Source organism: Rhea americana, unplaced genomic scaffold, assembly GCF_003343005.1.
Source record: "Rhea americana isolate MKP2758 unplaced genomic scaffold, rheAme1 scaffold_421, whole genome shotgun sequence".
Lineage (NCBI taxonomy): Eukaryota > Metazoa > Chordata > Aves > Rheiformes > Rheidae > Rhea > Rhea americana.
The window spans coordinates 51,593-62,983 of record NW_028186559.1 but is presented as its reverse complement, the minus strand read 5'-3'; the positions used below and the strand labels follow the sequence as shown (position 1 = coordinate 62,983).

The following is an 11,391-nucleotide window of genomic DNA, read 5'->3' as shown; positions in this document are numbered from 1 at the left end:
CTCTCCCGCAGCCTCCAGGGCAGCGGGGACCCRAGGCTGGGTCCCTGGAAGGGATTTGGGAGTCAAGGTCCGTGCCCACACTGCTGCCTCTCCCTGGATTAATTTGGTCCTGCCTGTTTCATCAAAACTTCAAGGTTTGTATTTCCAAGGTTTTGTCCCTCTGGATTTGCCCGGAGTTGGAGCCCGGGGTGGTTAGCGCGGCGCCAATAGTGCACGTGTGAACACGATGCCACAAACGGTTTTTTTTTTTTTTGCCCTAAGAAAAGGAACAACTCCCCCAGACCGGTGCCACGGCCGGTGGCCGGCACGCTTCACCGCGTAGGGCTCAGTGCCGGCGCCGAGCCTCCGGCACGCTCGCAGGACCCCTGGAGCCAGGCCAGGCTCTGGATTGGGGGTGATCCCCAACGCGATTGCACTTTCTCAGCTGGGAAATCCGAGGAGACGCTGTGCCACGCAGGCAGAGAAGAGCAGAAACTCTTTCTGATCGCAATAAATAAATAAATAAATAAAAAACACGTTGCTTCTCCGTGCCTGGCACAGCTGGCATTTCAGGCTCACTACGGCCAACGCGCCCACTGTAGCAGCAGGTCCTCCTTGCAGGCACGTCCGCTTTCGCAGCCGGCCCAGAGGCGCCGAGCTCCAAGAGACGGGCTGCGGCATCGTCCCGCACCCCGCTGGCCAACCGCCGGGGCGTTTAAAGCCCATCGGGGCGCGCATGCCCGGGAGGGAGGCTGCCGGAGCGACGCTGCGGCAGGTACCGCCGGCGAGAAGACGCAAAGACGCGCCGCCGCCCTCCGCGTTCCCGGGAGAGCTGCCGCTGGAGGCGCCGACAAAGCGGCCGTTTCCCTRCCGCCACCGGAAACAGGAAAAGGTGCATTAACGGAGCGGAGTCAGCGCACACGCCGTCACCGGGAATGCGCCTGACTCATGCCGAGAGACCGTTCCCGCGGGCTCGCGGGGGCCCACGGCTTGGCGCCTCGCCAACAGCCGGCCTTTCTTTCCACCGGCGGGCACTGGAGCGATGAGGCACGCACGGCTCACGGCCACAACGCGTGGGCCGYGCCGGCGAGGCCCCGGGCCTCGAAAGGCGGCCCCGAAGCGCCGGCGGGCAGCGCTTTAGTCATCGCGGCGGGCAGGCGCAGCGGCGCTTTGCCGCAGCCCCACGAGACGCTGGAGCCGCGGAGAGCCGAGAGCAGGCAGCAGCCCGCCGGCCGCAATCTCGGCTCTGACCTTGAGGAMACGGCCGTGCTTGGCAGCCCGGAGGGGGGCTACGTGCCCAGCGGAGCGGCCACGAGGGCGGACGTGCCGATGCCTGTGCTGCCCGGGAAGCGCCTGGCGCGGGGCTGCTACCCACCGAAGTCGAGGATCTGGGATGGCGATCGCTCCCTACGTTGCTGGATAAATCGATCCTATCGTGTTCCCACCGGGGTCCCTGCTGAAATACCGAATACCAAAATACCAAGGGTCTGGCGTGCTTTTGCAGACCTGGATCCTGTCTCTGGTAGACCAGGCTCCGGCGCGGAGCCGTTGGCCCGGGAGCCCGAGGAGGCCTCCTGCCTGCCGCACGGTCCCGGCTGCAGCAACGGCGCCCGCTGCCGGGAGCCCTGCCGGGCGGCTCCGCRTGTATTTGCATCGCTAAAGCACATCGACGGGGCTGAATCAGAAATCCCCCCCCTTTTACCGCCAGCTCTAGACGTGTCACAGCACCGCCACAGTCGTGGGGACGCAGGAAGAAGCGCTGGCGGCAAGCTCGCTGCGCTCCCCGAGCCCCGGGGAAACCCTGGCAGCCGGGGGGCTTCCCCACGTTGCAGCCCCGGAGGGGACCGGTGTCAAAGCCCGACGCACAGGTATCCCTAGGGTGCGAGAAGAGAAACCACCAACCGCCCCCGGGATGCACTGCAGCAGCGAGCTGGGTTCCCCCCCGCCCGGGAAGTGGGGCAGGATGAAGGAGACCAACGTCTTCCTCCAAAAAGCAACCTCCGAGCAGCACTGGGGAAGGGGCCCTGGGCACTGCTGCAATCCGGCATTGCCTGTTGCAGCCGCTCTGGCCTCCGAGAGCGCGCAGAGGTGTTTGGGCATTTGACCCCGCCGTGTGAGCAGTCCAGAGCTGGGAAAATYTTTGAAAACCTCCTTGTGCCATCTAGTGGGACCTTCATTAATGACAACCCTGTCAAGCCGAGGAAGTCGCTGCCGGGGTCTGCCCACCTTGGGCCACCGATTGAGCCAAGCGTTTCCCGGTCTCAGGCTGTCAAGCCCGGGGAGTCCTTCCACGCCGTGTGCGGCATCCGCAAGGAGCGATGGYTGGGGTGCTCCTGCTCGGAGCAGACAAACGTAGGCTGCCCGCTCCCGTGGGGGACTTGTGCATGCCCTGACAACACCYGGAAAAACATCTGGCTAAGCGTTTTGCCTCCGGCTGCCCAAACGTTCCACACCKGGCACCTGCGGGAGCTCCCCGCACAGCCCCCAGGTGCCCATGGGGAGCAGCTCTGCCCCTCAGAGCCACCTGCGTCTTSCCAGGTCCCACGGTGGGAACAGGCTGTGGAGGAGGCACAGAGGGCAAATCCTCCKCCGCAGAGTCAGTTTATGTGTCCGGGCAGCTCTGAAAAAGCACCAGGGAGCACATGTCTCCAGGAGACCTGCTCCCTGTGCAGTTCATAGCGATGGAGGGGCTCTGGCGTGGTGTCCCCAYGAAGTCCCCTGCCAGCCTCTGGTCCTGCTGGCCAGGCCAGCTCATTTGGTGGTGTTGGAGGAGGTGCTGACAGAGCCACGGTCCGTCCRGCGGTGCACGATGTGGTACCACACGCAGATAAAGAGACCTGCAGGTGGAAACACAGCAAAGCCCCTTGGCCATCACCATCCACCAGGACAACCAACATCAACCAGCTCACGCCCCTCCAGGTTCTCCTGGAGCACGGGGGTCTTGGCCTGTCACTCATCCCTCCCGCCGCAGGGAGAGCACGGAGCTTGCAAGGACCCTGCTGCTTCCAGTGCATGGGTTTTTCCCCCCAGAAAACCCCTTCCCAGGCCCAGTGCTCCCACTGACCCTGCAGGGAGTTGAGGATGGTGAAGAGGTAGAGCTGGGGGACGTAGAGGACGCCGAAGCTGAAGAAGGCCAGGCCCCAGGTGGTGCCCAGCAGGAAAGTGAGCCCCAGCACCGTTGCCCAGTCCTTCCTTGCCGTCCCCTTGTGGCGCCGGCTGCTCCTCAGCATCCTCACGACGGTGAGCAGCACSAGGGTGTTGAAGAGCAGGATGAGGCCAGCGTAGCACAGGGTGCAGTAGTAAGCTGCGYGGCTGGTGATCCAGCACCTGTGCAAGGAAGTCCATGCTTTTGGGGAGAGCCATGAGAAGCACTCAGGGGTGGCAGATGCAGCCCAGAGCAGCCGGGAGGGATATTTGCTTGGGGAGAAGGGCTAATGTCCCCTGAGAAGGGGTTTTGGGGAGCCAAGCCTGCATGGAAAAGCCCTGTGTGTGGAGGGGGACAGACCTGTGTTTGCAGGAGGGACAGTGCTGCGCAGTCACAGCTCAGCAGCAGAGCAAGGGYGGGATGGAGCCATCCCCTCTGCGTCTCCCAGCATGGCCACGCACACCAGACATCCCATGGCACTCACACATGGGTGGGATAATGTCTCTGAAGCTGCTTCAGGGTGAACTGACCCATGGCCAAGACAGGGGACAGCAGGAGATGCCTCCCCACGCGTGTAGCAAGTCCCCATTTCGGGGAAATGGCCATGGCCAGAGAGGTGGGCRCCCTTCAGGGAGGAGAAAGAGGTTCCTTCTCCAGCCAAACTAATTCTGCTCCACCTCATCCTGATGTCAGCAGAGCCACGATGGTGCCCCAGACACCGCATGCCTCCAGCACTCACATTGTAGCATTTTTGTAGCCATCAGCAGTTTTGATGTCAAGGTATCCATAGGTGTCTTTCTTGAAGAGCAAAATGCTAACTACTGCCAACACTGGCAGACCTGTGGGTCAGGAGACAGAATATGGTCGGAGAGAAGACAGGACAAGAAATCCCAGCTGTGCTCATTGGAGAAGGGGCAGTGAGCCCAGAGGGCCTGCAGAAGGTGACTGCTGCAGCACCATGCAAGGGTCCTAGCACAGGAGCGTTGCAGAGAGCCGAGCACCGCGGCAGGCAYCTCCAACATGAGCGTGACCCTTGGCCCATGCAACAGCACCCATGCTCATTCCCTCCACTGGCCTCCTTCCTGGTGGGTCTCCCACCAGCCCCAGTTGCACACCTCCACCCATCAGTGCTAATAGGGACGAACATGGCAGTGGCGGCAACCTGAGAGGCCACACTCACCCCAACCAAATAAGCAGAGCTTGAGGAGGTAGCGCCGGACRTAGACGTTGTAGACCTTGATGAGGAGGAGGTAGAGATGGAAGGCCTCAGCAGCCACCCAGGCCAAGGTGCAGAGGAGGCACCCATGCAGGAAGGCAGCTTCAGCCTGGCACAGCCCCATCGGGGCCAAGGCCAGCGGCTCGCTGAGCAAGAACCCACTGTTCAGGAGAAAGAGCGCACCCAGGAGGTTCATATGGATTTTGGTCGTGTCATCACTCTTCTTYCTCCTAAAAGATAGGGACAAGAAAAGGGGCAATGCTGGAGGGGTGAGAAGTCTTCACCTGGCCCCCTCTGGTTGGGAAAGGAGAGCCAGCACTGATGCTGCAGGGCCCGGGGCCAAGGTGGCTGCAGCCGGAGTTACCTGAAAATGCAGTAGTGAAGAATGGTGAAAAGCGAAGCAGCAGCCGAGACGGAGCAGCCCACGATGCTGATGTAGGTGAGAGACACCAACTCGGCCTGGCTGATGTTACCCGGCGTGATCTGGCCAGGAAGGAGAGAGAAGTGTCGGGCTTAGGGGCCAGCGGCACGTGACCCCGGTGTGGACACGCCAGCCCTGTAGCAATCACGGCATTGCACCCCCTCGCCGACAGCCCAGAGAAGCTCCGTTCCCCAACAAGGTATCTCTCATCAAAAAAAACAAAGCGCTTTATGGCAAAAGAGCCCAAAGAGGGATCGGGCCACAGTGAAGGACCAGCCTTTACAAGGGATTAGCTAGGTGAAAACAGCCAGACAACCCGCGGGCGTCCATCCTACCAGCAACACGGCGAAGTAGGTGAGGTGGTTGCACCGGCACAGAACGGTGCCCTGGCTGTGCCTGGTCTCGCAGCCCTCTGAGCTCCAGCTTCCCAAGTCGTCACTGCCTGCCAGAGGGAGAAACACTGTCGGAGAGGCAGCCAGGGGGTCCTGAGGACACCCCATGGAGCTGATGGGGGTGAAGGGCTGAGTGCACARGTGAGGTCTCAGCACTCCCGCCCCAGCCCTGGTCCACCTTCACTCTCTCAGGCTCAGTGAGAGCTGCCGTGGGGCAGTTCAGCAGTGCCACCAGGGACGGTGGCACCTAGGTGGTGGCCTCACTCTGTTGCCCCAGCTGCCAATGCACTTACCAGCTCCAGGCAGCCAGAAGACACAGGTTGCATTGGAGGTGTTCTGGTGGGAAGGGCAAGAAAGAGGGGTCAGTGATGAGGAAGGAGGAGGTTAGAAATGGGGCAAGGTCTGTGGTCCCCAAAGAACTCGTCAGCTGCAAAGCAACATCCTGGTTCTAATGCAAAGCGGGGAAAATCTCTTTTCTGAACTCGAACGAAAATCCTGATGCTTGGGGTCACCCTCACACCCCTCACCCTTAGCAGGCATCATGCATGCATGGAACGGAGCTACACTGCTCCCCTCTGCAGGGATCAGGTCCGGCCCCTTCCTTCCAGCTCGATCCTTCCCAGAGCATCCCATGCATTGGTGGCCCCAGGCAGTGGGGCTGGCYGGTCACCCACTCACTCACCAGCACTTTGTTGTGCCGGAACTGGATCTCCACCGGCTGGCTGAGGTTGGTGACGCGGACGTTTTGGAGAAAGGCTCCCAAGATGTTGTCATTCAGCACAGAGCTGTTGTGTGCATCCTGCAAAGAGTTGGGGTGCCCATCAGTTCCCAGGAGGGACGAGGCTGGTGGTGGGTTGGGGATGCAGCTGCTCTCAGGACACCAGAGAGGAGCCATGAAGGACACCTCCAGGGGCTGCCCTCGCTCCTCCACGTCACCCTGGCCCATGGGTGTGAAGCGGGCGGCTCACCTGGAAGATGCAAGGGCTGTGGATGTAAATGCAGACAAGTTTCTGCTGGACCTCTTTTCCCTGGACACCCTTCATCAGCTCCGCTGGGAAGCGCATGGCATGCCACGGGATGCTTTTTTGCTCTTTCACCTGTGACTGGGGAGGAGGAGAAAGCTTGGCTGAGACCCAAGGAGAGCCGCAGGGACAGTGATTGCCATCTCCATCCCCAAGTTGGGCTAGGCCAGCACAGCGCCTCCAGCACAGGATCTGCTGGCAGCAGGGACCGGGCTGCCGAGAGGCATTGGGTGATTTCCAAGCTCTGATTCCAACTGGCCACTAGAGGAGGACAAAGGCCTGTGCTGTCCCGGGGACGCCCAGCCCTGCTGTCACCCTTGGGTGCCGCCCTGGTGGAGGAGTGCCCAGCTGGAGGAGGTGGTGGTGGAGGCACCCACCACGGCTGTGGGGGCCCGCAGGACACAGGTCACCCTGGCGAGAGGCTGGACCCTCCCCACGCTGTGACCTGCGATTATCAGCGTGGGCCATCACGGCCTCCCCTGGCCAAGTGACAGCTCATGGCCCAGCACACATGTCCCCAGCTCACTGCCAAGGTGCCAGGGATGCATTCAGACTCTCAGACCTTGCAGTTTCTCCAGTCCCACCATCGGAGATCTCCCAGTCTTTAGGACAAGCACATACCAAGTGACAGGGATGTGTCACCCAAATCCCAGCTCCCTGCAGAGATCCTCCTGGCTTTCAAAGCCCCGTGTTTGATCCCACGTCCAGCACAAGGAGATCTGCACCACCYGCTGCCAGGGGAGCTCCACCACAGTGGCATCTCGTGGGGTTTCCATTGCAAAAATCATCCGCGGATGCCGATGGCAACCTACTGGCGCCAGCACAAATGGCTCCCACACCTTGAAACCTCTCTAAGGCCTGYGGGTACTGACCGGCTTGCTGGTGAGATTTAGGCCTCTGAAGCCCTGGGCCCTGAGCTTGAACACGTGGGTCTGGATGGTGGAGAAGCTGAAGGTGAGGCTCTCCTGCTCAAAGTCGGCTTTGGCCAGCATTCGCTCGAGCGCGTTTAACCTGCGGGCCAAAACCGCGGGTCTGCGGGCTTTGCACCACTCCAGGGACATCACGGTGGCACCGTGCCGGGGTGCCCGGGGACCGCCACGGCGGCGAGGTGGCGGAGCACCAACGCACCTTGCCATGTTGGCGCCGGCRGCGTCGCAGTCATCCTGCAGCCAGGAATCCAGCTCGGCCACGTCCCGCTCCAGGCCTGCGGGGGCGAGACGTGAGCGGCCCTCGCAGGGAGAGGGGGGCAGAGGAGTGGAGGGGGGGGTCCCAAGAGCTTTGGGGCTGCCCGGGAGAGCGGCTGCCCCGAAACCCGTGCACCAAGGCGCCTTGCTCGATTTGGGCCGGCGAGCGGGCGGGAAAGYCTCCCTGCGCGGCCACCGCGGTGCCACCCAGGATAAAATCGAGCCGCAGAGGCTGGAAGCTTGCCGTCGGTTCGGTCCCTACCGTGGAACGGCGGGGCGGCGACAGYGAGGATGAGGACGGCGAGCAGCCGGGGCTTCATCTCCGGGGCGCTCCGCACCGTCGCTCCTGCCAAAGACAGCCCGGGCGCCGCCGGGGCGCTCCGCTCGCAGCCCTCGCCTCGGCGAGCTGCCGCCGAGCACGAGCGCGAGCGCGAGTGCAAGCACCTGCCGCCCCAGGGCGCGAGGCCTCTGGCACGATTTGCATGGGTTGCAACACGGCTCCGCTCCCAGCTCCACCCACAGTGGCAGCAGCCCCGAAAACCGCCGTCGTCCCCCTTCCCCGGACACGCACACCGAGGTCTCCCAAAACGCTGCCGCTGCAGCGGGGCATCGCCGCGCGGCGTAGCAYGTGCAAAGCCCCGGCTAGGGATGCTCCACGCGGTTTCTCCCAGCGCTTCATTAAAAATGTTTTTTTTTTTTTTTTTTTCCTTTTTGCAATAAATAATCGTTTTACTTCTTGTGCTAACCACCAACACGTGGTTTCCCCTCCGCGCCGGGGCGGCACGCTGCAGCGCCCCGTCGTGAGGCTGAAGCCGAACGCTTTTTGGATATCAGGAAGCGCAGAGAGCCCCTCGCCCGTACRGGCTCTGCTGCGGGAGAAATCCAGCCCGGCCGCTGGGCCGCTGCCCCCTGCGGTGTGGCTGCCGGCAGCGAGCTGCAGAGGGTAGGAAAGGGGCCGCGCGACGGCGAGCGGTGCAGCTTTTCCGCAGCCCGCTCAACTCTCCTCTTCCCCCCCCCCCCAAACTGCAGCATTTGCATTTTAGGGAGTTTTTCTTTTTTTTTTTTTTTTTAAATGTCGCCTCTGGGCACAATTTGGCAGGGTCGGAGCCATCGGTGACGTTAGCCTGGAAGCCAAATGAAGCCGAAAGGGGAGCAGCCCCGAGCTGGAGCAGCCGCGCGGGAGCCGGCGTGGAGGATCGGCCTCGACGCCCGGCGGGGACTTCCGCAGCTCGTTTCGCACCGGTTTGGGCAGAAAACGGGAAACGGCGGGGGTTAAAGCGCAAAAAAAAAAATGAATAAATACAAGAGCAGGGAGGGAAAGCTTGCCACCGCCGCGCGACCGCGGGGCACGGGAAGCAGCAGCTCGCCGGTGCGGTGCCAGCACCCTGCTACTCTGCTCCGGCTTCCCCAAGGCGGGAGGGAAAAAAAAAGAAAAAAAACCCACCTTTGCACACTTTCCTGTATCACCAGCCTTCCTACAGCGAGATGCAAGCAGCGCGGAGGAAGCCCTTACCCGCTCGGCGGTGCCCGGCGGGCGCGGGGCACTTCTCCCGGCGCTCGGCCGTCTCCGGAGCGGCGGGCAGCGCAGCAGGGCTCTGGCAGCCCGCGGGGCTCCGGCGCTGCCTGTGCCGCGAGGCCCCGGCAGCAGCAAAGGAAGTGCTCGATGCAGATGAGCAGATAAAGTCTCGTACGCGGATGAGCCGATAACATCTACGGCGCTTTTATATTTCCTTTGGCTTATCCTTTGCAAAAGCAGCGCTAGGGTCCAGGGTAGCAGCCGGAGCAACGCGGGGAGCCTCAGCACCGGCGCCAAACTSGGGCGGCTCCTCTGCGGGTTTGAGGAGCGATGCTATTCAGCGCGGCCCAAAGGCGATTTGCTTTCCAGGCGGATCCGGCATCGCCAAAACGGACCTTTCCCATGCCCCGTCCTCCGGACCGGATCGAGGTCTAGCTGCGGGGGATCCGGCAGGCGGAAATGCCAGCCCCGGGGTTCCCCGGCGCAAACGCGCTCCGGCTTTGCRATCCCGGCAGGACGCTCAGCCGCCCCGCAGAGTGCTCGAAAGGGCAACRCAGCTCTCGAGGTGACATCGCCGTGGCTGAAATGTCTTGATTTTTGCAAAGGGGGGGTAAAAATAGCGATGCTGTGATGCCAGCACACGTCCTTGGATCTTTTGGGTTTACCACGATGCTGACATGCAAACAAACAGCAAAGAAACACTTGGCACTTTTAATTTTGGTGTTTTCTAAAGAAACTTTTTGAATTTCTTGGTCCAAAATGACTTTTTCTGCAAACCACTCTTTCACTTTTATTTTCTTTAAATAAATGACTTTAACCTCTCCCTCCAGCTGAAACAGGGAACTTCATTTCAGATCTCATGCAAGTTTATTTTTTACTACATCGGGTTAAGCACACTTCAGCTTGCAAATTTGTCCCTCTTCAGGTTTTCCCAAGAGCCTGGCCGGAGCTGGGCGCTGCATCCCGGCACAGCGTCGGGCAGAGCCGAGGGTTCCTGCCGTCCTGGCTTGGGAAAGGCCCCGCTGTGGAGAGAGAACGAATTTCTTTTCTAAGGCAAACCACCAAAAAACGAACGTGGGAGGGCGATCYGTTTTCTCTGGCTTTTCAACTGCTTTTCCAGTGGAAAAAACGCTGGGTTAGGAGGGAAGGGGTGAAAACATGCACACACGTTCCTGGCTTTGCTTTAACTTAATTTTCTCCATGCAACAAATCCTGGGGGGAGAAAAGGGTATTAGTGACACTCCTGTTCTCGTGGGAAACGAATGCTTTTGGCCTCTTGCTTTTCAGTATTTTCTGATGAAATACATCCAGCAAAGGGAAAACTACCTAGGAAAAACGGTGTCACGACTGAAAGATGAGATAGGAGAGGAATACTGTGCTGAGAAATCCTCCCAGGCTTGCAAGGACACAACTCTAGGTAACTTCATAACATCTCCCTGTCCATCTAGTGGATTCTTTGATGTCTAATACAGGGTTGAGCCGATGCTTCTGCCCCTTCTGCGTGGGGCCCCTCGGGGGGACGTCGCGGCGCCGGCCCCCCAGGGCCCCGAAGCTCGGCGTCTCTCCCCATCGAGGAGAGAGGGACCCATCCTGCCACGGCGGTGAAAACCTCTGCAGCGGAAGCGGTGTGCGTCTACCTGCTATACGGAGCGCAGGAAAGGGCGCGCGCGAGCCCGAGCCCCTGAACCACGCGCTCCGKGCGGCTTTTGGTTTCCGCTGGCATCATCGCCTCCCTCGCTCCAGAAATAGAAAGCTGCAACAGCCCAGGGTGGAAGTGGTGGGCAGCGGAGCTCCAAACTTAAGAGATGTTTGCTCCAGCCCGTGCCCGCGCAGCCGACAGCTCCTCAAACCTCGCACTGATCAAACCTCAGCGGTGCCGGCAGGACGATGAACCAGCAGAGGGAAAACGCTGCGGTTCAGAGGCCGAGGCGCTGCTGCGGAGGACGCGCGCTCCCGGTCGGAGTCGCGGGGTGGAGGAACCCCTGGCGCCCCGAGCGCCGCGCCGGTGCTGCCTGCACCAGGAAGGAGCTCTAAGCCCGCTTGTCGCAGCTGGTCCCCCTGCAGCGCCGCCGCCGCGTTTCCGCCAGCTCTAGGAGCGCTCAAGCCCGGAGGGGCCGGGAACAAGCCCGGGCTGCGTCGAAGGCAGGCAGCTGCAGCGCCAGGCGCGAGCGCGCCGCGTGAGAGCGGGCCGCCGCGCAAAGCCCCGCGTGCTGGCGTGCTCGGGCGCCGGCCTGCGGGTACGCCCGCACGCGAGGCTGCGCCCGAGCAACGCGCCGGCGTGCGACGCGCCCGCGTGCAAGCGCCGGCGTGCAAGCGCCCGCGGGCACGCAGAGCCGCGTGGAAACGCTCACGCGCCAGCACGGCCGCCTGCCCGCAGCGGCGTGCGAGCCTCCTCGTGCAAACCCCCCGCGTGCAACACGCTCGSGCGCAAGGCTCCGCGCCCGAGCCCCGCTAGGCGCAAACGCTCGGCTGCGCCGCGCTTCCGAGCGCCCGCGCCAGCTCGACGGGGCGGCACC

General features: G+C 61.9%; 1 protein-coding gene across 1 annotated transcript; it reads right to left on the bottom strand.

Annotated features, from left to right (window-relative positions):
• Positions 1–2,098: 2,098 nt before the first annotated feature.
• On the bottom strand, positions 2,099–7,710 carry LOC146590056 (adhesion G protein-coupled receptor G5-like). Its single transcript, XM_085315205.1, has 12 exons — positions 7,622–7,710; positions 7,304–7,379; positions 7,048–7,186; positions 6,122–6,256; positions 5,836–5,952; positions 5,447–5,489; positions 5,097–5,203; positions 4,705–4,823; positions 4,305–4,570; positions 3,864–3,963; positions 3,044–3,306; positions 2,099–2,816 (listed from the first exon to the last, which is right to left on the bottom strand). The coding sequence occupies exons 1-12, from the start codon at positions 7,677–7,679 to the stop codon at positions 2,731–2,733; spliced, it is 1,509 nt and encodes a 502-aa protein (XP_085171331.1). The 5' UTR covers positions 7,680–7,710; the 3' UTR covers positions 2,099–2,730.
• Positions 7,711–11,391: the final 3,681 nt, after the last annotated feature.